Source organism: Apteryx mantelli, chromosome 2, assembly GCF_036417845.1.
Source record: "Apteryx mantelli isolate bAptMan1 chromosome 2, bAptMan1.hap1, whole genome shotgun sequence".
NCBI lineage: Eukaryota > Metazoa > Chordata > Aves > Apterygiformes > Apterygidae > Apteryx > Apteryx mantelli.
This window is the reverse complement of record NC_089979.1, coordinates 48,115,515-48,142,954: the sequence shown is the minus strand read 5'-3', so window position 1 is coordinate 48,142,954 and position 27,440 is coordinate 48,115,515. Positions and strand designations below refer to the sequence as shown.

General features: G+C 35.3%; 1 protein-coding gene across 3 annotated transcripts in view; it reads right to left on the bottom strand.

Moving 5' to 3' along the window:
• Positions 1-27,273, bottom strand: part of B4GALT6 (beta-1,4-galactosyltransferase 6) — a 31,895-nt gene extending 4,622 nt beyond the window's left edge. For all 3 annotated transcript variants that reach the window (XR_010883318.1, XM_067290603.1, XM_067290604.1), the window contains exons 1-8: positions 26,942-27,273; positions 12,905-13,021; positions 12,436-12,549; positions 5,812-5,936; positions 5,176-5,292; positions 3,651-3,838; positions 1,358-1,480; positions 338-439 (exon numbers count right to left, since the gene is read on the bottom strand). Coding sequence is in view for 2 of the 3 variants with exons in the window: in XM_067290603.1 (XP_067146704.1) it covers positions 338-439; positions 1,358-1,480; positions 3,651-3,838; positions 5,176-5,292; positions 5,812-5,936; positions 12,436-12,549; positions 12,905-13,021; positions 26,942-27,056 (1,001 nt within the window). In the remaining variant the exon portion in view is untranslated. The remainder of the gene's footprint in view (positions 1-337; positions 440-1,357; positions 1,481-3,650; positions 3,839-5,175; positions 5,293-5,811; positions 5,937-12,435; positions 12,550-12,904; positions 13,022-26,941) is intronic.
• Positions 27,274-27,440: the final 167 nt, after the last annotated feature.

Genomic DNA, 27,440 nt, shown 5'->3' with positions numbered 1-27,440 from the left:
TAAATATACAAACTAGGGGAGCCCTTCCAACACTAATGTCTGAACAGAGAAGTATTACAATACAATAGTATTCTTCAATAACAGAACAATAACATTCTGCTTCAGAGAGTATGATAACAGTATCTTCTGGCACACAGACTCAAGTCTCTCTCCTGGTTAAATAAAACAAAACCCACACAGCCAAATATACTAAGTTTTAAGAAAATACTGAGTTTAGCACTAAAGGAGTAGTACTGACAGGCACTGACTGCTTACTTTTATGTGTAGAAGATGTATACAAGATAAAAATCTTTATACCTTTAGCTCTAGTATTTGAACAGTATTCTGTTTCTCTTACCGTCCTAAAAATTGGACTTCACCTCTGTGATGGTGAGGAATGGATTTGTACTTCCCTAAATCTCCCTCTGGTCTTGTTACATTGTATCCAGCATAGTGAACCCTACAGTATAAAATATAAACATTTGTATAAAGAATATTAAAAAGATGTTTTTAAAAGTCATAGCAAGAGTAAAAAATACGCATCAAATCTTTTAAAGCTGATTCTTTGCATTCACTGACATTCTCTTCATAAAAAAGTTCCTCTGTTTCAAAAACAAAAACAAAACCCAAAAGTGTTGTTCTTTGATTCTTTTTGTCAGAGAAAAAACAACAGACTCCTATGCCCGGAACTGATAAAGCTGGCAAAACCAGTGAAGTGTGCTATATTAATCATTTTATATTTAGTGTTTCCTGCTTTATTCTGATGGCACAACAGTATGAGAAAATATAAAAATAGTATGTTTTTATACTTATGCTTGCAAGATCTGTCCTTTAAAATAAATAAATAAACAAACAAACTCATACAGGCATCTAGTTTTAAAAACCCAAAACAACTGGAAAATTTTTTTTTTCTGTAAGCAGTTACTAATATCCATACAGTGAGTTTTACTGTCCAATTTGTGACTGTCAATATAGTGACAGAATAATTTATTGGACACTGCTCCTAAGATATGAAAGATACTTAAATTCAAGTTTACTGTATAGTCTGTGAGATGGTATTCCATAATGTTAGCAGCAACATAACTGGAAATGAAAATCAAAAGGCAACGCACAGAGGAATAGAAGGAATGAGCATAAATATGCTTAATACTATTATTAGACCTATCTCAGAAAAGCCTGCTAACTGTCCACAGTTAGCCAAGAAGAAAGAATATCTTCTAAATAGTATGTTCTGATATTTCTAAACTGAACCCTTTAAAATGTTGGAATTTGTTCATTTAAAGCAAAAAAAAATAAAACAATTAAAAAAAAAATCTAATCACCATCAAGTGGTGGATATCACAGAATGGTAAGAAAGACATAAGCACTGAACACTCACCTGTTCCAAAGATCATCATCTTCTCCACCCCATCCCCAAAAGGCATTTGGAAACCCATTGATCTTTTTGAATTGTTCTGCTGTCAGTCCACTTACACCGCCAAAGAACTCATTGTAAGGAAGACTGAAAATGATAGGTACATTTTTTTATTATTAGCTGAACCTAGATAAGTAAACCTCTCTTTAAAAGATTCCTTTCAATAAAACAAAAAGAATGAAAAAAATTCAAACTAAGGACAGGAACAGATGCTGAATGTATCCACCAAGGAAAGCTGGTTCACAGATCACTGGCATTAACAAAGACATAAGGAAACTAAATAAAAGTGTGCAGTACTGTCTGATTTGCATAAAAGGTAATATTAGGCAGTAGCTCAAGTTAGTATCATCACACGAAACAGAAGTCTACCGCATACTTCAGATGGTTGCTTTAGACCTAAAGCTGAATGAAAAGTAAAGTGAAGCCTTCAAGCTTTTGTATTTTGACTCCATTCTATTGAAAAAGTTCCCTTCATGCAATTGAAAAAAATAAGTAATCCATCAATCTAGTAATTTGAATTCATGTCCATATTCTACAGAACTGTGAAAAATTAAAATGCAACCATTTAATAGTACATACTCAATTGCAGTAAAATATGTATTATTATAAAAACCCTGAGCTTTGCAGTTTTCAGAAGCTAAACTTTCCAATCAAGAAAATACATAGGCTTTCTGCCAGTACACATACACTGACTATTAATAAATACTTATTAAATATAATAAGTAGTTGGCCAACATGAAGTGCCAAGATAGCTATATAACAAAATATACTAAGGCCCCAGTGGTGTGATTTCCAGTTCTGAAAATACTGTCAATGCAGTTACTTCCATCTTGGCCATTTACAAGAGTAGTTACCAGACCACATTGGTCCTTCTCCCAGAAGCTGCTACACTTGTTTTAATGGATTCTGTTTCAGAAACAACTCGCAGTTTCATCAGATAAAAGTAACTGAATGTAATTTTGATGCCTCCAAATCTGGAACCCGCAAGGAGTTAGGACTATCTGCAGAAAGATTTACCATTGCTTAGGCCACAATAGCCACTGTGGACACTAAAGGACATACAACTGCAGGGAAAAAAAATAAATGGCCATTGTAAATGGCCATGTAATTTTTGATCTCTGTGAAAACAGAGGGTTCACTAAAATCTTAACAGCTTTTAGGGAAGGTTGTTACTAAATTAGTTTTCTATATATCCCTTCCAATATTTAACTGAAATTGCAGGGGTTCTAAAAAACCCAGGGTATAACAGATTACGGAATTGCTTGAGGTTTTTATGTGTGCAGGTATATATATGTGTGTGCACACACATGTGTGTGCGCACACATGCATGCACATGAGCATTTATAGATTTTAAATATATATATTTTTATATATTATATAATATATATTATATTGAATAATATATAATATATAATATATAAATAAAATCCTTTAAGTTTTGATTGCTAGGTGACTGACAACCTTAAGTCTAAATACGCAGTCACATCTCTAATGCATAGTTTTTGATCTGTCAGATATTAAAATTGATCAGCTTCACAAATACATGTTTAGGATGGCAAATACCCACATGAAGGAAGTAACAAACTGCAGCATGATCTGAAGTGATTTGAAAGAGTGTTGAGATAGTACTCACAGAATGTTAAAAAAAGCAACTGAAACACCATTAATATGAAATGGCAGAAGGAACAGAGGTAAGGAAGCTGCAGGACCAACTACATTCATCAAATTTCAATACAGATTGGATACAAGATATGAAATGGTTTAAGCAATAGAGAAATCTTCTGTTTAAAAAGCAGTACAAACCATAAATATATTGTACACTTATGAGAAAATTAAGAACTTTCCCATGATATTTTGCTGCAAATGTCATTTGTTTTCTTATCATCTGCTTAACTTTGTTAACAAACACAGCAAAAGCTTATGTAACCAGAAAAGTTTTCTAATAAGCGAGACAAATTTTTCCCTCTTGACACAGATAGCCATAATTTGTTAAGATTAACCTCACTGCTACAAATATTGGGTCATCAAGTTAAAACACTGAAAATATTAAATAATATCTTTAAACTAGCAACATCTAGATATAGTCACTAAACTTAAGTCTTCCTTTTATATGATCAGATATTCATTTACATAAAGACTATGGCAGGAGGCTGTATTATTGGTTTCATCTCCTGTAGATATTATCACAGATTTAAAACACACTTTAAGAATGTTTCTGGGTCTTTAAGAAACAATATGAATAAAGCTAATTACTTACATGTACATGTATTTGTCCAGCTTTGCTGCAAAATGACGTGGCATTTCTCCACATCCATAATAATTTCGGTCATTTTCAGGCAAGTGATCCACATCATGAAATATTATGCAGTCCCAAACAACATCCTTCATAGCCTCTTTGAAGCCAACATTAAAGAGCATTGCACGATTAAAAGGTTGCGTACCTGTCTTCAAACACAAAACAAATGAGAAATTTTAAGAATCAAGAACAAAGAGAAACTACTCCAATAATATAAGAAGTATATCATCCATCATATAAAAAAACACTGAGAAAGATGCCTGTTATTCCTCTAACCAGAACAACAACTCTGGTTAGCACCAACTACATCACCTGCATTTTCTGATTTAAAAAGTTTATAAGGTCTGCTCTTGCACAAAACTTAACAGCACTTGCAACTTGCAGCAATAGTAACTCTAAAGTATCAATATATGGGTGTTCTTGATCAGTATATCATGACATTACCAGTTAAAGAAATGCTGATACATATTAAATATGAAACACTTTCATTTCTTGTGAAAACAGACTATTTAAGAATTTCAGATGCTGTGCAAATGCTTATAACTTGATTACATGTTTATAGTTAACATCACACTAGAACATACTTCCAGTTTCCTAGAGATCTTAACACTTTGATTCAACTCTTTTTATTTCTAGTACAAGTTAAATCTCCACATTTCAATTGGGAACAATTAAGATTTCTCTAAGCTCAGAAAAAGCCATATAATTTACAAGACCTTTTGATATAACAAATGCATTATACATGACAACTTTTTAATAGAATATAGTAGACCCTTTTCTTTATTTTCTGCAATTTTTTTCATTTTTGTCACCTGAAAATATTGCATAAGACAGCCCATGAAAAATAAGACCAGTAATTTCTTTAAGGAACAGCTACCTACTTTGTACAGTTAACAATGGTCCTTAAGCTAACACTCTGAGCTACTTCGCACCTTGATTGTGGCTTGCAGAATTCCCCCCCTCCCCCAACACCTTAAAAAAAAAAAAAAGGGGGGGGGGTTCCCTCCATATCCATTCTTTGTTTCTGAAGAGACTCCTAGCCAAGGTACTAGTGAGTAACTTTATATCATGGACATTTCCCTTACCTTTCACTTTTGTTAATCAGATAGTATATACTTTAAAGCTATTGGCTTTGACTGGATTTAAATAAGTGCGTGTTGTAAAATGGCCTTCTGCAAATGACCATTTTCAATTTTTATGCACAAAACCTAATACTTTTTCACCATGAAAAACTTATAAAGGCAATAGATTTGACAGAGCAGTGTTATCAGCTATAAAATATCACCCTGTATTCAAAGAAAGGCAATGTCTCTCTGGCTATAGATTAATCTAGGGAACGGAGATGAACTTTCCTTTTTCACTGAATGGATTAAAACAGCAGAGTAACAATTTGTTAAATTTTGGATTTATCCAAATCTTGATGATAATGTCAAAACCTCTTTACTAAGGAATCTTGAAGAGTCACATTTCAAGTAAATGCTGTTACCTGCTCAACAACATAGAAGGCAAATTCCAGCCGCTGCTTCTGCAACATAGGTATCAGGTGTCGGAAAAAAATTGGAAGATGCTCATGGCGATTCCGAAAAGGAATGAGGATTGCCACCTTCAAAAAGTTATATATGTCAAGGTATTATATTAACATTTTTAAATTTTAATATTTCAATACAGATAAGTCTTCTGTGACTTACATAAACTTTTCAACTTTATATTCAAATTGGCTTAATATTTTACAGCATTTTCATTCCCACTAGGAAAGCAGTTTGGAATTTAGCTCAAACAATTAAAAAAAGAAGGAATAATTTTGAAATGAAAGCTATAAAATTTTGTTTGTATGTTCATTTGCTTCTAAGAACACTTTAAGCAACGTACACATAGGACAGAAGTTTATATCCACATGATAAAATAACAAAGTTCATGAACTTCTAAAAGTTCACGACAATCCAGTTCAAGTTCTTCTCCAAGCTTTAATCTTTTCTTGAACACAAACAGCATATAATACATATACTATAGTATACTATATACATATAAAATATATAGTAGTAAAAGACTGAGTGCTTGCAACTGTCAACTACTCTTGTATACATACAGGAAAGGAAAAAAAAGAAAAGAAACATTATCTCACCTTCCATCGTGGCTTACAGTCTTTTGGTTTCCAGTGTCCTCCTGGTTTAATGTCTAAATCTTTTGAAAACACTTCCTGAATTTCATCAAAACTAATTTCACTCATATTCACATTGATAAGGCCTCCTAAGTACAGGAAGATATGCTATATTTATTCATTTCAATTAAGACAACAGATCTAATTCTATAAGTTATATCATAGCCAAATAACATAATGAATTTATTTATACTACCAACAGGTAAAGAAGAGACAATTTATAGCATTCCTCTTAATATTTAGCTTTTACAGAATGAATGTCAGTGTTTCCCCATACAAATCTTGCAAACAAAATACTTACCTCATTTCAGAGGTAAAACAAGCAAAATAATTTGAACTCTGTACCTCTTCCAGAAAACTGGAAGTCACCTTTTATTTTAAGTATCATTCTTAATGATTTCACACCATCTGCACTATTGAATTGATAATCAAATTCTTCCTGCCTGCACCTTGACACAAAAGGAGATGCACCATTACTATACTCAACCATCTTCCTCAATTTAAATATTAAATAGCTATGCACAGTTCATGAACAGCCTTCACTTATTAATTCACCAATGTCTGCATCAGACCAATATATAGCAAGTGACTATTGATTTGAGAAGTATCACTGATAGAACTAATTAGCCCAAAGGGAAAACCGTTTGCAGATGCCTACTGAAGAGAGAGAGGAAAAAAAAAGAAAAAAAAAAAGCAAGATAATGAGTATAGACTATAATATGGTAGCAAAAAATTCAAGTTATTGTTTATTATGAGAAAATATTTCCAGTTAGTTGACAACTAAGAGCTGTGTATCACTTAGCTTATGCATGTGCATAAACTTCAAAACAAGAAAAAATGATTTAGAGTAAATAGTCTACCCTGAAAAGGAAAAGCAGAGGGAATCATGAAAATTCAGGGAGAAGAGCAGTCTAATACCCAGTAACCAAAAGCTCAAATTGCTCTTCAGCAACTACTATATTAGAACATCAAATAAAAATCTTGCAATAACTATTTGAACTTCATAAAATATTCTACTTATTTTTTCTTAAAATTCAGAAGTCTTTTGGAGAGGGTTGGAGTTTTAAAGGCACAAAGAAATTGCACCCATTTTCTCCCCTGTATCCATGTGTACAGGAGAAAAGTATTTTGTGATTGCTTCATGTTGTAACACTGAACTGACTAACTTTCTAAATCTTTTGGAAAGGTCTAAATTTTTGGAGAATAATGGTTGGTTTCAGAAGACAGTAGAAGACACTACAAGAGCCATTTTAGGTTTGGATCTGATTAGTAATGTAGAACTAATTGTCAATATAAATGTAGAAGGCAATTTTGAAAAGGATCAAGAACAGCAGCATAAGGAAAAGATATTCTAAAAGCAGATTTAAACAACCCACGTTTTCTTAGGAGAAGGAAAATTGGCAGTTCCTGAAAAAGACTGTATAAAAATATCCCAGAACAAGCTAATCCTACACAGAGTTAAAAAAGAAGCATATATGATGATCATTGCAGTTTTATTCAAAACTCTTCAATAACCTGAAAATGAAAAATCATGCAAAATATAGAAACTAAGGCATACAACAAAAGACCAGTATATACAGTATAAAAAGGTACAAAAAAACCCACAAACCACAAAATCAATTTAAGTTACCAAAAGACAGAAAAGAAACAAAAATCTTCTCGTCGATTTATAGAATCTAATAGGAAAATAAAGATAAATAAAGGTCAATTACTACATCAGAAAAGGAAGCAAACGACACATGATGCAAAGGATTCAGATGCCTTGGTCTTCTGAGAAAAGCCTAGCTGTGACCAGATGCTGAGTTTAAATATAACAAAAAGATAGGAGCCCAGGCCAGGACTGGTTAAAGAATATTTAGATAAGGCAGATACATCTAATTTGGTGGGGAGTTTTAAACACTCCAGAGTATTTAAAAATTAGCCATAGTAATCTCTGAAAGATTAGTACTACCAAAAGGACACAGGAAAATGATCAATATAAATATGTATATATATATATATATTTTAAAGGAAAGGCACTTAGGATTTACATGCTACAGAAATAACTATGGTAAAAAAAGTTCTTCTGAAACAAATTGTTATAAAATCAGGGTTTTTTTTTAAATATTATAAAGGGGATGATTTTTTTTTTCAAAAATAGATTATATCAAAGCCACTTCATTTTTTTTTTTTGATATGGTAATCAGCCTAGCAGAGTAGAGGGAAACAATCTGCTGTGCTTTATGACTAAGTTTTTGACACATCAGCACAACATTCTATTACATAATACAGAGAAAAATATGGTATGCATATAATAATCAACAAAAAGGTGTAGAACTCATTGAAGAAGTTTTTAAAATCAGTGATGTTTCATTGTCAGTTTGAGGGAGGCAGGAGAAGGCATCTCAAGCTTGGTCTGCAAGTATTAGTATTTCCTACTTCCATTCACATCTAGCATGCTGCATTAAAAAATAAATTTATACAATTTGAAAAAAAAAAAGAAAGCTGAAGAAACAGAAAGCAGTTTGAAAGACAGAATCAAAAACAAAATAATTTCAACAAATTGGAGATAGGTATAGAAATCAATACAGTGAAGTAAAAAAAAGAAAGATATGGACTGCTAGTTAAGGAGAAATGAAGCATACACACAAAATGGGAGCTACCTGGCTATGCTGCAGTATGCAGAAAGAGATTTTGAGGGTTTATAATAGCTCACACATTAATATGAGACAATAACATGCAATGCAATTTTACAAAAATGGAAAATACCATTCTGGAATACATTAGCAGGTGTTCTATGAAAGACAGAGAAGGTGATTACTGGCTTTGTTTGTTTCCTTAATGCTATCAGGCTTTAGGTGGTTATGGTTCTTTAAAAGGAAATCAAGTTAGAGAAAGTCTACAATACAAAATCAAGAAGGACAACAGGTTTAGAAACAATGTACTTTAGAAAGGTTCAGAGAACTGGGTTTATCTACACTGACAAAAATGTAAGTCTTTTCCAAGACAGAAGAATTCAGTACATAGATGGTAACCAACTGTTTGCCAAATCTAATGGAGAAAGGCAAGCAAAAATCAGACTAACTTGCAGAAAAAAAAAAGTAAACACAGGCTGAAAATTAGGACTAACTTAACTATTTGACAGTACACTAGCATACACAACATTTGGAGAGAGCAGAACTTCCTCCTCTGGACTACTTTTACTAGTATTAAAAAAAAAAAAAAAGTTAATATCTGTATAGAAATGGTGTAGGTATTTTTAACCCCAGGGTACTGAGGTGATCTGGATATTCCTTATAGCTCACCATATAGCAATTGAAATAAAGCTATAACCACACTGTAGCTAATTGCTATTTGGCTAGAGACAGTTTTCTATACAAGTAAGCTCATGAGCAACAGCAACTGATTCATACTTTTGGCTGTATCTTTATACATATGGCTGTATCCTTACAGTGAAAGAGATAAAGTTTATAGAACGAGGTGGAGGTATTAAAATGAAACACAGGTAATAAGCAATTCTACTGTGCTGTTCACTGGATTAATGTTTATGTTGAGATTAAAAAAGCTGTAATGGAAACTTTTTTTCCATTCAAAACAATAGAGAAAAAAAATTCTTTTAGCGTTGCTGCCAGTTTTGGTTTTCCTAATAATTTAACTAACTTCCAGATTTAGATTTTGCTAAGATGACATGAAAAATTACTTCACATACTTCAAATCAAATGTTTAATAATAGTACTGTATAGTTTAGGTTTAATAATGATACTAATAGTAGATTAAGTACTTAATCTATTTGGAAAATTATCTTTTTCAAGTTTATATTCTATATTCAATTTTATATTCTACTAGATCGTATATTTCCACCATCAAAGCAAACAACTGTTCTCTAAATACCCATCCAGCTCAAGAAAAACAAACTTTTTTGTTGCTAAAAACAGTAGCACAGAAGCTGTAGAAGCACTCTGTTATGACAAAATTGTTTTAAAATGAAAATATGAGCTTTTGAAACAATCTCCAGCTGACTTCTACATAGGTAGGCACTTCAAATATAAAGTTTGTGAATTCCAAATTTTGCAAGAATCTCTTCTCTGAAAAGCATGACAACCAACATTAAATCTGAAAAACCTGCTTAATAACAATTCACATATCTGAAGCACAGCTTAAAAATTAAAAATTATAAACAAAATACCCCCCCAAATAAGAAATATTGAAATAAAAATCTGCACTTTCTGTGGTGAACTCTTAACACATGGTGTTTTAAAAATGACAATGGACTAATTATTTGTATTTTGGAAATACAGTAGTAATTAAGCGAGCCACTGGAGAAAACAGAATTGCTTATTATCAGTACTATCTCAGTGAATTAAAATCATTATGTAAAACTAGGTAGTAATGTTAATCAAAATACATTCCTACTACTAATGCAGTAAAGCAAAATTCAGTTGGAAAGCATTCTTCCTATGCTGATATACAGAAAGGATTTCTACCACATGCATCAGTCCTCAAAAAAACTAAAATAATTTCTTCTTTGTAGCTACTGACTTGTTAAACCTGTCTTCTTTACTTGTTGATCAGACATGTAAGATACATGTTTTTCTTATAAGAAAAAAAGGTCAGCAATTCAGTGACATGCTTGGCTGTCAGCAACATCATTTGGTATGATATGGTTTTGAATTAATATATTAAATAATTATTTGCATACTTGCTCATGCTGAATGACAGCCCACAATTTAAGTCAGGTGTTTGCCTAAATGACAAGGTAAGGATTCTGAAAGGTGTCCCAAATATCTTTAGAAACTACTCCAAATTTTCTCCTGTATAAAGCAGTAGATTAGTCATTTGGTTTTAAATATGACAACTAAAAATGAACATTTTAACATAACAGATACTGCCAGATACTAGTTAACAATCACTTCTGGCAACACATTTGCACTTATTTACAGAGTTGTTGATTCTCCTTCTCTAGTTGGAACATTCTGACACCAAATGAGACATTTCAATTTAACTAATTAGCTTTGAGATCTATACTAATGCTGCTATTAGAACTTTCCTCGAAAATATAATATGAAGTCTGTCTATAAAACATCTGCAATAACTCAATTCCATGCATTACTGACACAAGTTATGATTTCTTCCAAATATAGGACACAAAAAAAATTTTACTTAATCACCCCTTGCAACCTACAGCAACTCAGACAATGTAACAACAATTCCTCACAGAGAAGAAAAAACTCTTGAGAAAAAGTAAATGAACTCACATGTCAACAGTAGTTCCTAAAGAGGAACACTGTTTTATACAAGGAGCTGCAATTTTATAAAGCTTCAACATAAAAATCTCCCAAAAAACGAGTTGTGAAGGACAAGATAAAGCAATCGCCACCAGGAGCCATTTTTCTCTTCCTTTTTATGTTCAAATCCACAGTCTCCTAACACCTCCTCGTCTTGCAGGTTTGCTTTCTCCGCAAACTTGAGGAGTGCAAATGCCCAGGCCCAGGGCTTTGTCTGAACCTAATTTTCTTTTCTGGGGAAGGACAAGCTTGCAGGATAGGGGAATTTATATGAAATTTTACAGTTCTTAACAGGAACTGTATTTTTTCCTCATTTTTAAGAAGTTTTCCAAACAAAGGTACACTTTGTAGTCTACAGAAACTGAAGGTAGAAAAGTCACACTAACTGTCTTTCAGTCACTTTATTAAATCAGGTTAAAACCACTGAATTACATCAAGAATCTCTTTCTATCTCAATTTGTGTAACTGTTTTAATGGCACAACACCTGCTTCTAATAAATGTTCCATTTACACTGGGATACTGTTATTTAGGAAAGCTGTGATACTACTGGTTTTAAAAAAAATGCAACAAAACAAAACAAAACGGTGCCAAAGTACTTAATTCTTTTATTTGAAAATACTCACCTGTTAAGGAGTTTCATGCTGAATTATGAAATTGAATTAAAAGTTTACATTTGAGGCATAAGGTTGCATAAGAACTAGGGTCACATAATGCTTGGGATCTGAAACATCTAGGTTTGAAAAACTTAACTTTACCTTCTCCTGAAATCAACAACTTTTCACTTTTTATGAAAGTACTAGAGCTTTAGAACTTTCTTATCACCATCAACTCTCCCTTCACTACATGATCTTGTTCAGCTTCTTTTATACTGTTGTAACTATGATTGCCTAAAGACATATGATGAAGATTCGAGAACTAGTTTCTGTCTCATGAATCTTTGTATTAGGAAAAATATTTCCAGAAAGAAATTGTTAACTTTTCCTCAAAATATGCATTTCAGAACAGGCTTTTTCTATACAGGTACTGTAATCCCATGTATTATTAAAAGTATTTAGTATTATCTAATTTCTAAAAAATAAAATGATTTGAAAATAAAATTTAAAAAAATCACTAGATGATTAGCAAAGAGGTCAAGAGGTTTAAAAATACAAGAGTTATAGAATTCTGCTAAGCACTGTTGTCCACTCTCAAATATAATTTATTCATTATTTTCTGCTGTGTATTTCCACTGGTTTACAATTACATTTCATATAAAGTAATCCCATTTTTATTTAAATGCAATCCAATTTACTAGATAAACATTAAGGTTGGTTTAAAACTTACTCATGTAAGGCAGCTTTTCTGGACATGCCTGGTAAGGAGAGTAAGTGAAGTTTTCTGGAAGATACATTGTTGTTTGAGCAAGACAGTCACTAGAATTGTTTCCTTCGGGATAATCTTAAAAAGAAGAATTGATTTTTGTAAAAACTTAAGGTATCCACTGATTTTTGTAATATATCATCATGCAGGTGACTGCCATAAACTTTTCAAATAACAAATTCCTAACAACATAGTTAAAAAAAAATACAACACTAAAATAACAACAATTAAATTCAGATATCTTTGTTACAGCTATGACAAACTTATTTTTCCTACTAAAGTTTCAAAGTAAACTGATAAACAGCAACTATTTTGTCTTCACTCCAGTTACAGAGAAGTAGGACTTGGGTCTAGATTTTCATAATCAGGCTATGCCATTTTTTTCTTTCATAAAGCTGTTTCAAAAATAAAATTAAATAAGAAATATTCTTACCTGTGCCATTCAGTGTAGTATTTTTGTTAGTGTACAATCTGATCATGTGTCCTATTGTTTTTACGTTTTCTCTCAACATTATACCACGAGCTTGCACCATGAAGAGATATGTGTTTGCTGATAAAACAAAAAGCAAATTTTCAGTTGAATTAAAATGAAGTATTTCAAATTAATTTAATATCCATTTATAATGTGTTCAATATTTATTACTATGTCTGAATTCATGGCTAGTGAACTTTAATTGCTTCCAAGATGAAGATCCATGAAAAATGAAACCTTTCATCAACAGATATTAAAAACAAAACATAAGAATCAAATGGATTCACAATCACGGGTCTATACGAAAAGAAAAAAAATTAGAAAACATCAATATACACTTTACATAACACAGTTTCATTTCTCTCTACCCTACAAAAAGTAACTAACTTGCATTACTAGGAATCCATTCAATTTACCAATAAATAGGTTTTCATATGCAGACACATATCCACCCAGCTCTTTCTCATATATGCATTTACATACACAACATACACATAAGATAAATAAAAATGTCTAGCAATTTTTTAGACCCAGAGCATTATCCCCCTTTTTACTTATTAGCAAACACACAATTGTCAGTCAAAATGTACTGCTATTCATTCGCTCCCAGAAGTCGTTTCATTATATAATTACTACAAATAACTGGCAATGTGAAAGTATTAATGCTTGATAATTATACGTGAAATATTTATTATAGGCATCAAGGGTGAATAAATCAACACACTGAGCAATTAAGCAACACACTAATGGCAACAGCACCAAACATTCCTGTATCTCAGCCCTATACTCAAAGCCCTAAATTAAATCTCAATACAGTCTCTCATCCTAAAAAAAGGGAAGAAAGGAAGTTGGAAAAGAAGGTGCATTTATATCTGAGCAAGTAAATGCCTACCTGTGGCTCACAAGGCTTGAAAAATAATGTAAAAGGACAAAATCCCTTTGCAGAAAAGTCTTTACTCAGGGTAGCAAAACAGATCAAAGGGATCATCTGTCATTTCATGTATGTCAAGCACCCATTTATCTGGGAGGTATTTGTCTCCCTGTAACTAGTAACCAACACCTACCAAAAATACTCTAAGACATTGGACGTAAGAACTAAACACACCATAAAAACAATAGCTGTCCTAAACAGATTGAGAAACTATAGAAATTTATCTCAGGAACTAAAAACTCCACTTTACTATCTTTATCAGATGTCCCAGCATCAATGGCATGACACAAATACCTCTGGATCAGTCCATGTCTTCTCATAGCCCAATACAGAAGACTAGAACTAAAGAGAACTATTTATAAGGACAGAGACATTTCCAGAGGAAAATATGGTTACCAGTTACACCACATTATCAAACAATACTACTGACACCCACAGAGATCCAAATACCAACATAACCTTTTAAGGAATAATAGCTGTAAACCCTGTAATTTTTATGTTGTTTTTTTTAAGAACAGATGGAGAGTTCTGCTTGCTCTCAGACTGCTTTACTAGCAGCAAGAGATATTATCACTTAAAAGCCAGGGTCAGAACATATTGGATGCTGCACATGGGGCATAACTGTTAACCCTTGTCCAGCATGACTAGCAGTTTTGGCTAATGAGAATTTAAATCTGCATAAGAGCTATTTAGGGGCCAAGATACTCAAATTGTCTCAAAATCCCATGTCACTTTAAAAAAAAGAGATCTCGGCCTTAAGCTTGAAGCTTCAGCTAATGGTATGATGGAGGCAGGCAATCAAACAAGAATGATTCTTACCAGGCTCCAAGACAACTCTGAAGGAGAAAGCACTCAAAGTTTCTTACAGAAAACTTGCACAAAGACTCCTCAAAATTTTAACCCAATTCACAATTAAGTAGTACTTTGGGGTTCTAATTATTTTCTTACATTGGTACTCTTCTATTCAAATTCTGTGTTTTTAGGGTATCTGTATTGAACATTTTGGGAAAATCTGTAAAATTCTTGAGGTCATATATGAAGATACTTACTCAAGAAACCTTATCCTTTGGGAATCAACATAAAAGTAAATAGATCTGTTACTCCAAAAACAATCATTTACCATTGAACAAACAATTTTAAAATTCAAAGCTTCCCTGAAAGTAAAAATAAGTGGGTTTTGGCCTTTCAAACAGGACAGAATTTTCCTAATTAACAAAAAAAATGACTTTTTTCAAAATTTAATATATCTCAAATAGGTATCTTCCTTTCTGTTTTCCCCACATATTACTGCACAGTTCTTTTCTTGAATATCTTCCTACTCCAAGACTAATTTTTTTTTTTTTTAATCAGTTTAGTGAACACTAATTTCAGAACTCTTCACTTCGGAGATGTACTCTGAGATGAGATACAAAAAGTCAAAGTCATTTCAGTTCTTAAGACTGCAGAATGGTTTACAGAGGCATAGCATTAATTTAGATACTTCAGGATATACCAAACTTTGTTCTTTGCACAGGTGTAACTTGAATTAGATTATGTCCAGACCTATATCACTTGCTATTAAGATATGACCACTTTTTTGTGAATCACTTTTTATTGCAATGAGGAAACTATTCATTAATAAGACATTGTTTGGGCAACGGGGGAAAAAAAAATCCTAGAAGCTAGATATAAACTTCTGGAAGAGGCAAGAATGTTATCTTAAAGACATTGAAAATTCTTTTGAGTTCTTCTTCCTTTAGAAAAGTTCATACCCAGGATCCTTACACAAAGTCAAACTACTTTTTCTTCACAGGAATTACTCTGCATCCTTATATATCATCTAGACAATGAAAAGCAGATTATGATTTTACAAGAGAATAATCATTTTCAGGTACCTATGAACAGATCATAAACTTCATGGCCATGTGACTACCGTGCAAATGTACTATGCTATGTCAAAATCATTAAAAGCTCTTTTAGATGCATGTTAGATTTGATACTATGCACCTCCAGAGATCTATGCTTAGACCTGTATCAGACAGCCCATAAATCACTTCATCATTTTATTCTTGCTCCCTTTTCATCATCAATACTGCAAGTCCCTATCTTCAAACTTCTTAAAAAGGATACCATCTTTCTTAACAAGCAAGCTTGTTGCTTTTTTGTCTGTTTACATGTTCACCAGCCTTGGGAATTTTTCCGGCTGCTACCAAACCACATTGATTGCAAATACTAGATCTGTTAAACAGCCAGGTGTTATCTACTAGACATACCCAAAGTCAATCATTATGGAAACTTAGCAGTCAGTGAGGATATTTTCCAGCACTGTCCCCAGTGTGGCTGAGAGGAAAGACTTATTCCAGAAGTCAGTGTAAGCAATATACAAAAATCTACTCTTAACACATTATTGTGGTAGTCTTAGGAACCTGATACAGTACACAACTGAGACTCAGAACTTGACACAAGTACATGAGAAAGTCAAGAGGATCACATAGCTGTCCTCATCTCTCATGAGAAACTTTACTGTAGCCCAGATCAGAATGCAATTATAAACCTTGATACAACAGACTTTCTGCAAGCGCATCTGCATCTTGCCTTTGTTGAAGGGCAATTTGCTTCTTGTGAGGAAGAAGAGAAAAATAAGAACACCAGACCTTTGTGAGAGACAAAGCTAGAAAAGTCATTTCTCTAAAAAACAGGTGTCATGAAAAGATAATCAGGACCCAAAAACTGACCAGGCAAAGTCTGCTGCCATTTTGGGGTAAGTACTCAAGAGCTGTTCTTACCAATGGGAAGATGTAGCCTTGCCATGTTTACATCAAGCTATCCTTGAAGTATATCCCATTCCAACACCTTGTCTGCCTGGCTGGTTTGCTTGCCAAACTACCATCCAGCTCTAGACAAGTATCTAAACACAATGCAACTCCTTTCCCTCTATGCATGTAGTCTCTACATGCTTTATCCCAGCTACTTTGGACTCTAACGCAACAGCAATTATGAAAAGTATGGATATGGAAGCAACAGTGCTTTATACCAGAGAATTCCATGTAACAAAGTAGGGCAGGGCCCATAGTTTCTATTAAATAATCCATGATCACACGTCGTCTTCCACATTTGTAACCTCTCCCTAACATCCTCCTGAGACAGGACATTTTTTTTTTATTGATGCAGCATAGGTTTCTGACTCCATCCATGAGGTCAGCATGTCTATAAAATATATAGCAACAGTATCAGGATATATTTGCCAGGCACGTGAAGCTGCATTATCAAAGATGTGGGTAAACTGCAGAAAACAGAGGTGCAGAGACATACAAAATGATAATTTATTTTCAAATCATCACATTGTGTCACAGCACAGCAAGTAGCAGTCAAGTATTTTGCATGAAGTTGTATGTCAAGGTAGCTTTTACAGTTCAGTCCTTCTGCATGTCACTGATGAGCTGCAGTAGACACTGACAGTACCTGTCTTAGCATAATACGCCAGCCTTTTCTTGTTTATGCTCATCTTTTCATAAACACACTGGAGCATATAGCAGGAAATCAAGTAACTGTTAAGAAGCAGTAGCCAGCTTCAAAACTGACAGAGTATCGCACCTTGCCTTTAGCTGACCAAATTTATATTCCATTGTCATTCAGCAGCTGTTCAGGGAGTAGCAGATGCTTGAGTTGTCACTGAATTACTTCAAAAGCTAATAGTATCAGGCAGATTCAAAGACCCTAGCTTCATCCTAAAAATAAATTCAGTCTACTGGCATGCTTTTTGCCAGCGAAGACCTGTGAAAGACAGTTTACGTGTCACGTAAACGAGCAGCGATGGCAAAAAAGCATTCAAGATAATCCATAAAGGCCAGAAGTAAAACAGAAAAATACATCTTTCCTGTTAGTGCGGTCAGAGAATAAGAAGATAGAGGTATTCTACCAGTAGACTCACCAGATAGGTCAGCCCCTGTGAGTAAAGGCTGCTTTGACTTCTGTTTGTCCAATATCTTCAAGCACTATGAACAGCCTCCCAAACTGAATATATCATTTCCCAAATTGACTTGCTGCGGCTGACTGACAGCAGAATAATGAGGACTAGAGTTTGCTGGCTTCCACAGCAATCCTTTTTTCAATTGTTAGTGGTAATTTTATACCAGTCATCTTCCTGATCTTGGCACATGTTTCCACAAACCTTACCTTTGCTGTTATGAAGATTTCCTTCCATTACTATCTTTCTGCATTTGTACCAATCATCTCTCTTGTTGCAGTGCAAGACAATGCACAGAAAAGGAGGATACATGTTCACATCTACATCAAAGAAAACATCTAGCAATGTAGCCAGCTATAAGTAGTTTTCCTCAAAATGTACTTATTTCACTGTACATGGTCCATGGTAAGCAAGAAACAATGCTCCTGATTCAAGAAACATGCAGATATCCAGACTGTCACACAGTGCACAAGGTAAGTGAATGGGAAGTTCAGTGCAGTATATCAAACAACATGTCCACTAGGACACCTTGAAACAAATACTGTACTGAATGCTCCAAATCCAGATGCAGTGTGAATATCAGCTCATACCTAATTCAGAGGAAACTTTTACTGGGAATTGATCCAGATCTACATCAGCAGTCATGGAAGCATAGCCACACATTTCGCATCAAAAGTCCTGGGACTAGGGCATTATTAAAACTCATTATGACAAAGCACATTAGGGCATTAAAGGGATCATCCTGTATTTCAGAGGACACCGTTAAAAATACCAGGTGGATCATTTTTGTCTCCAGCTTCTATAGCTAGTGGGTTATTAATAGCTTTCTGTGTTGGACTGAAAACAAGACAGTTGGAAAAAAAAATTGAATTCTTAAAATATAAAAATACCTTTAAAAAAGCCTTGTAGCCTTTAATAACAGGTAGCTCACTGTTATTTAAATATTCACCTAAGGACTATTTACAACTTTATTAAAGCAAAAATCTTTTGCTTTAATCCAATTCTCAGATAACTCTCAATTAGAGAAATCAAGCTCCTTCCAGTAGTATATCAAGAATTAAAACTTTTTTCACAATGCTTGATTAAATTACCATTTCTCAGCTTCATAGAAGTACAGAAATCAGTTTTACAGGGAAACTTTGTAATATATCATGCTGTATACCCACATCAGCAAAAGCAAAGTCAAAACAGCATGCCATGCACTTAGAAGCAATCAACATAATGAAGTATATAACAGAACTACTGAAGTGATCCAGTACATTACAAACTGGATCAATGACTAGCATTCTGAAGAGCATAAGGAAGAAGTTAGGATTGAGGTTATTTTAACTAATTAATCAGAAAAGCATTAAATTAATGAGATTACAAACTAAAACCGGATTGTGGAAAACATTAAGATGTCAAAGAAGATGAGAAGAACAGGCTTGGCAATTACAAATTTCACTTAAAAATTCAGTTTTCATAGTAGAAAGGCAAATACTATGGCTGAAGAAAAAAGAAAAATCAAGAAGAACCACAAGAAGAAAAAAGCCTTGTCAAGATCACTTCCAAAGCAATTAGCAAAGAAAGGTTAGCACCAGTATTTAAGAAGTGAGAAGGTGATGATCAGAGCAGTCCCAGGAACATTAGACACTGATCTTAGGAGAAATTACTGAAAAGCTAATATAGGGGATACTTAGCAGAGAGTTCAAGGGCACTGCAAAATTAAAGTGTAATAAGTACTGCTTTATGGAAAATAGGTTTTGCCAAATGACCCCCAAAATTACATATCTGCTATTCAGTGCCTGTTTTCATAGGACTTCTGCAAAGCAATTCTATCAACACATTGCATTAAAACTGACATGGATTCAAACTGGTTAACAGAAAGATCACAACTAGTAATCGTAAATGGAAAATCATCTCATGTGGACATTTCTAGAACAAGTCCCACATGTATCTCTTCTCATCTCAAGGTTATATCATATTATTCTCAGCAACACAAAAGTTATAAATACACTACTGGCAGAGTTTACACATGGCAAATTAAATGAGCATTAAGAAAGTGTTCAGATTAAATTCTACAGATCAATCTATACCATATAGTAAGTACAGCTTAGCTGAAGATGTCTTCTAAAACATCACCCTCAATTTAGGAATTATAAATATTTTTCACACCTACAGGATATGAACTTTACTCTGTAAAACACAGACTCATTAAACAACTTTGCAGTGAAAGAGGATAATCAAAGTAATGTAAGACTGCTGTAAACTATCTCCTATTCACCAGCTGAAAGCTACAGAGAACATAGTTAAAACCCACAGAAGTATTCAACACTGTCACATATTACACATTTGTTGCTAATCAGAAGTTGTTTTTAAAACATACACAACAGAAGAAAGTAAAAATTTGTATGCATTGAAACCTATCTTTGACTTAATTTCTTTTTCTTGAATATTTAATAGCAATTTTGCACTATTAATAGTTTAACAATAAACCCAAACTCATTTCATGGGTATGGTGAGACTGCATTTGCATCTGCATATATCTACCTCCTTGAATGGAAAATGTCAGTTCATTGTTCATCAGAGCCAATAAAAGTGCACAAGGAGGAAATCTTGTTAGTCAAGTTTCCATCTAAGGGGGGAAAAAAAAAAAATCAAGATTCCTTTCTCTAGCAGTATTTTAAAGCAAGATGCATGATACAATATCCAATACAACTTCTAACACATTTGATACTATTCTATCCTCCAATCTCAGACTATTAGTTGCCGATAGTATGGCAGGTCAAAAATAATTCAATAGCTAATTTTGAAACAGTATCCTATGGAAATTTACAATCAACATTGCTGTAACATCTAACAGCATAATTTTTAAAATTATATCATTTATTTTTTCCTCTATTCTGGGCAGATTCAATCAAGAAAGTAAGTATTTTTCCTCGAATTTCTACTATTTTAGCAAATTTTCAACACCAACTTTAAAATACATATCTGAATTTCATTACAATAATAGTTTAATAAAGACTAGGAGCACTTTGGACACTAGGAGCACTTTGGACACTAGGAACTAACTGTTTTTATAAAGACATTTGAAACATAAGATCTGCCAAATTCTTCAAAAATTTTCTTTTAATGAGTTCAATTACTGAGAAATATAGAAACCTGCAATATTCATAAATCAAATATTCCAAGTAACATCATAAATTAAAAACAAACAAACAAACAAAAAAATCCCCCACACATCCCAAAGTAAAGGCAAAGAAGGACAGTCCACAAATTTTAAAAATGGAACTGACCATTGTGTATACAAAAGATGCTCCTTCCTGACTAAGAGCAAGACCACAAAATGAGTACTCCATGAAATCCTATGCAGGTAGGTTCCCTGACCAATAACTAAGTATAGCCAAGGCTTTAGGAAAAGTAACTATCAGATAGAGGTAGAAGCAAATGATTGAGAAAGAAATATGCAAGTTTAGTCAAAGCTCATCTGTTGGTAAAAGTGAAAGACAACCATGAACGTCTGAATTGTAATAATTTATTCATACTGAAAGAAATGGGTTTGTCCAGTCTTAAGCATAGATGGCTAAGGGGAGAGGGAACCTTTTTGCTGTCTTTGGCTACACAGTGGTACAGAGCAGGTGAATTTGGACACTTTTTGAAGATACACAGTGAAGACAAGGCAATGCGCACAAGGTGCAAAATGGGAAATTCCAATCATATATTAGGAAAAAAATATATATCTCACAGTTGTCAAACAGTGGAACAGGTTGCCCAGAGATACTGCAAAATTTCCATTCCTGGAGATATTCAAAAACTCAATTGGACATGGCCCTGAGCAATCTGATCTAATAGGATCTGCTTTCAGCAGGGGTTGGATCAGATGACTTCCAGAGGTCCCTACTGATCTAAATTATTCGGTTATGAAACAGAAGATCTTTAGAAATATCACTGATCTGCCACAATGCCAGGAACAAAGTGTATTAGCACAAAGGTTGGTCTCATATTTATGGGCTCAGCATCTGGATGCACAGCATCTGGACACAGTGGTCACCATTTATCTTGACAATAGAATTTTCAGCGCTTTCCTCCACTTCTGCTAAAGTCCTTCCCCCTCCCCCCTAAAAAAAAAAAAAAGAAGAGTGATACAAGAAAATATTTCTTTTAAAATGTTGACCTTTTTATAAAATAGATGGATATCAGATTCACCAATTTGGATCTGAAACCAATGGATATGCATCAAAATCTCATTTAGCCCTCAGTTATTTACAAAACAACTCTCATCAGTGATGGAATGCTCTGTACTCTCTTAAATATTAGAAAAGATCCCGGCATAACTATAAGCCAAACACAGTTGCCCCTTGATTAGGATTGCCACAAGAGAAACAAAAAATTATTATTATTATTATTTTTTTTTAAACAGAGGCAAAAAATTAAGACAGAAAATAGTAGCTGTTTTTCTCCTCAAACTTGTTCCGCTGTTTAGGATTTCTGGTTATTGATGTCAAAGACAGATTGCATCTTCCCTGGTCATCACACCGTTACATAACCAGTTCTCGTGAGCACTATAAGGCCATCATATCCAAGGTGGCCAGATTAGACCGTAGGTGATTACAATACTGAAAACTCCAAGGTGCTCTTCTAGCCAGTCTGGTAAAGGTTTTCTGCTGGATTTAGACAGACAGGAACAACTCATATGACTAAGAGACAGGTTTCTAAGACTAGTTATATTGTCCAATGTGATTTCAGCTATGACACTGACAGAAAAGAGGAAAAGCAGAGTCAGAAAAAAATTCTCACACAAAACTCAGATCATTCACAGTGAAATAAGAACAGTACCCAGTTGCTGTCTCTTGGTCACCATGGCCATGCTACTTTGCTCAAGTCTTATCTTGGGTTCCTTTCGATGATGTAAACTTGAAGCTAAATATTTGTTTTGAATAACAGTCAGCACTAGACACTGATTATTCAAGTCCCTTTATTAGTACCGTCATCTACAAATGCTGAGAAAGAATCTATTGGTGCCACAGATTTCTATTCTCAGCTAGCTTCTTCAGTCTCTTAACTACGGCATGCATGGATATCTGCAGCTTCAATACAGTTTCAGAATCACAGGCCATCCTCAGTGATTACTTCAAAAACAGCAACTTCAGTTCACATCTCTTCATTTCAATTATCAGAGAGGGAGCACCAAATGAAGCATTGTCAGCAAAGTGGTCTTTTGGGGAGGTGTCATTTTTTATCCCATTCCATCAAATATATGAGACTTCTATGTGATAATCTCATGCAAACATTTAAATGAGATTTTAAACTTAAAAAATTTAAAACATTTTCTACCATTTTACCTTGCTATGCTATCCTTCCAGATTTTGCTTCAAAACATCCATCCAATTGAAAAGGGGACATGAAAACCAGGAACATAGTTTTCTTCTCTAATTAGCAGTTAGAAGATCCATCTGCTTCGGTGTTTGAGCTCCTCTGACTACCAAAAGAAGGGGGACACTGAGGTAGGGTTGCAGCTAACTTTACCCCACCCCATCTTCTGTCCTTATAGGGGAGGAGGAAGGGAGAAAGGAGGTGCATGAACAACCCCAACACAGACCATGAATTCTTCTCAAGCATATAAGACCTGCAATTTTATATTATTTTGAATATGGTATGTCTTGATCTCAAAACAGTCTATCTGAAAACCTGAAATTTTCATGTTTTTCTTCTCATCATATTTTTCAATATAATGGATAACAAAGGTTTCTATTTCCCACAGAACTAACATTCTGTAAAGTCGCTACAATTAAATGACACGTATATATTTATGTAATTACTAGGAAAATAAAAATATTTAAATATTAAACAAAAATAATCAAAAATGTTAAAATAAGTAATTGATTTTTTTCCCTCTAAACAGATTATCAATATTCGAAATTGACCTAAACTTTGTTTGTCACAAAACAGCAATTTCCTTAAAAAAACAGCTATCAATACTATTTTCTAATTAGCACGAAGGACAGAAGGAATACGATAATGACCTCTTCGAAAATGCTCCAGTGCTAGGGACTTAGTTGTGCATATATCTATTCCGTTTGACGACCTGCTTGCTAGGAGGGAATTCCATTCTGTTAGCTCAGTAAGAATTCAAATTTTCATTCAGTTTTGACATCTCAGGAAGCCATTCTCCTACATAAACCACTTGTTTTTCCCTCCCACCTTCCAATATGCTGCTGTCCCGTACAACAATTGGGAATCCAGCTTCTTGCTCTTCTTCCAGTTCCCACCATCATCAGGAAGGGAAACAAGCCTGAAAGCAGTTCCAGTTCTCGACAACACATTAGAACTTTCCACTCTTCTGCCATGTGTCTTGTAGCTTCTCTGTGATTCTTGTTGAGGAAGAAACCATTCTGGTGAACCAAAATACATTCACTAAAGCATACCTGTACACATGCCTTATGTCAGATTCCAACTATTTATGACTGAAATGCAGTATATTTTTTCTACAAATATTGCTTCTTTTTATGTTTTTACTTTTCCTACACAATATAGGAATGTATTCATGAAATGCTACTAATAGGTAAGGTGGCTAAACTCCAGTCAGCGATCTTTAACTAATCCTCCCCCTCCCCAACACACACACAATCAGCTTTGATTTAGATACACCTATTCTGCTGCTGATAGTGAAAGAAGCAAGTGCATATTGCAACATGCAAATGGCATAAGCACACAGTATACGATTACTAGGTGACTAGAAATCATAATACTAATAATACTGTCTATTAACTTGGGGGATTTTTTATTTTTTGCCAAATCTTCCACTCTTAAAAATGTTACATTTTCCCCGAGAATATTGCCAGGGTGGCCCTTAATTTTATTTTAGGATAATAAGATTTTATTTTGCTAAAATATTTTATTTTTCTCTATTCTACACAGTAACATTTTCAGGAGCAAATTCCTGGGAAACCATCATGACATCTGAAAGTTGACAGGTTTAGATTACCAGTGGAAGATTTTCCTATTTCCTTTTCCTTTATCACTTGCTATATTCCCTCCCCCAGTAAGACCAGCACAGCATGGTAGCACTTTGAACTGGATTTGGGAAGTGACAAAGAATAACCCCCAGTGTTGAAGGGTTTTGATTTAAGCTGGAGGAGCTCACAACACAACTGCATACAGAGTTTGGGTAGCACACTGCAGAACAGTGACTGGGAAGAGCTGTAATCTCACAAACTGATAACACTGCTGAAGATTTTTACATCATAAAACTACAGCTTGAAAATGCTAACTGCAGTATATGTGTCCAAGATGAGAAGAGAGACCAGCTTAAGTGAATATGATTTTTTCTTAGGGTTGATCCGACCTATGTTAAATAACCTACTGTAAGAATTCCGTTGGTGCATGCTGTTGATTGCATTTCACTGGTACTCTTTTATTTTTCAGAGGAAAATGGAGATAACCAATGACCAATAGTTTAGTAGCAAGATGAAGTCAGGAAAGTAGTCTATTATTGGATGCTCTGATTCTAAACAAGCTAAGGAACAAGCCTCAATAATACATCAGTGGATGGATTTCTAAGAGAAAATATGCAGTGAAGAAGACACTTTTAAATGGTGCTGAAGTAATACTTCAGCTCTGTATATTATGCAAGATGTTAATAGTTTTGTTTAACTATTTAAAAACGTGGAAACTGCAGTTTGCTTTCTAAATCATACACCAACTGCTTGTATTTAAAGTCTATTGTGATATTACATGAGTGCTTCATAGAACTAAAATGTCTAAATGGACATTGGTAGCATCATTCTCTCATTTACAAAAGACTAAACTACATCCCATTCAATGGGAAAACATTATCAGGCAAGAAATTCAAGAACTCTAGTCCATGATATATTCCCTAGTTATTTTTTACATTTATTTGAACTGTAATAATTATTGACAGGCATGCCAATATTGTATGAGGTGCTGTAAATATAGGAGAAGTTACTGCACCTTGAAAGGTTTTACTAACTAAGTAAAAAATGAACAAGAGGATGCTAAACAGCAAGAAGACACCAGTGTGCATGAAACGATCACCACAGAGATTCAGCTGCCTAATCAGTGTGGACATTTTGTAGTAATCACTGCAGAGAAGAGTTTTAAGCACTGAAGAAGTACGTTGAGGTGGCTTTACAGGTATTTGGGAAGGAACTCATGAATAAAGTGTCAGCATTCCCTGGAAAAAAGAAAACATGTAACCTAGCCAAAGACATGAAACAGTGAAATATCACAGCACCACACAGAAGAATACTTCTTGCCTTATTTCAAAGGCAACATTAACCAATTGCTGAAAGCATCATCCAGTGAGAAGCTGTCTGATGTTTTCCCAGAAACAACAGAACAAACTAGGAAAACAGCACAGAATTTAAAAAAAAAAAAATCTGATCTAGACTTGCACAGTTGTTTTAGGTAACATTTCTTATACAAACCATTTCTTCCCGCGCTGAAGTGATACTTTGGGAAGTGGAAGTTAACTAACTGTAAAACCTGTGAAGAGACATCCCACAGACAGAAGAAAATGACAAAAATTCAAATTGATTCTTGATTTATGTTCACATGTGCTTTATTACTAATGCAATTACTAATGATTTAAAAGATGCACTTAGGTGACTCCAGCAGGCAACTTCGCAGCTCTTTCCTGGTTTCAGCAACTAATTTATAACATGATGAAACGGTGAGCAGATTCTTTTTGCCTCACCTTTCCGGCCTGGGAAATAAGAACGGCACTCACCTACCTGGCGGTGGCAGATGAATCTTCTAGAGCATTTGAGATTAACAGAACGCAGATGCAAAATGAACACAAGTTATCAGCGCTGCGAGCCTCGGTGGTCGCTCACAGCCGCCACAGCTCTGACCCTCCCTCACCGAGGAGGTGTGTGTGTGGGGGGGGCGCGTTTTAAACGGCGAGACCTGCTTCCCCCGGCGCTGTGCCTGCCCTTCCCAACGGCTTCCCTGCGCAGGAGCCCGGCGTGGCAGACCGGGGGAGTCGGGCTGCGCCCCGCCGAGGCCGCCGCCCGCCCGGGCAGGGCCGGAGCCGGGGCCGCGGCGCCGCGTCCGTTGGGCCGCGCGCCCACCTCCCCCCACCCCGCCCCTCCTCCCCCCGAGGGGGCGGCTCCCGACTCACCGATGCCGGGGGCCACATAGATGAAGTAGAGGCAGGACGAAGAGAAGGAGAAGAAGAAGATGAAGGCGAGCATGGAGCGATTGGAGACCCGCAGTGCCTTGCGCAGCACTGACATCCTCCCTCCGAGCCGGCCCGGCCGGCGGCCGCCGCTCTCAATCCCGGTGAGCGGCGGCGGCACCTTCCACCGGGCGGCGGCGAGCTCCTCCCATGGACCGGGCGGCGAGGCGGCGGAGAGGGGGCTCCCGCTCTCCCTGCCGCCGCCTCCCCGGGAGCGGCGGAGCAGGGGGAGAGGCCGGCGGCGAGGGGGGCCCTGCCGCCGCGCTGCGCCTCGGGGCGGGCTGGCGCCGCCGCCGCGGGGGCCGGCCGGAGCGGGGAGGGGCGCCTAGCGCTGCCGCGGGGCCTGGGGACGGCTCCCGCTGCTGTTCATGCCGCCGGGCGCCGCGGCCGCCCGCTCTCCCGCCTGCTGCCGCCTCACGAGCGGCGGCTGCAGCATCCCCGC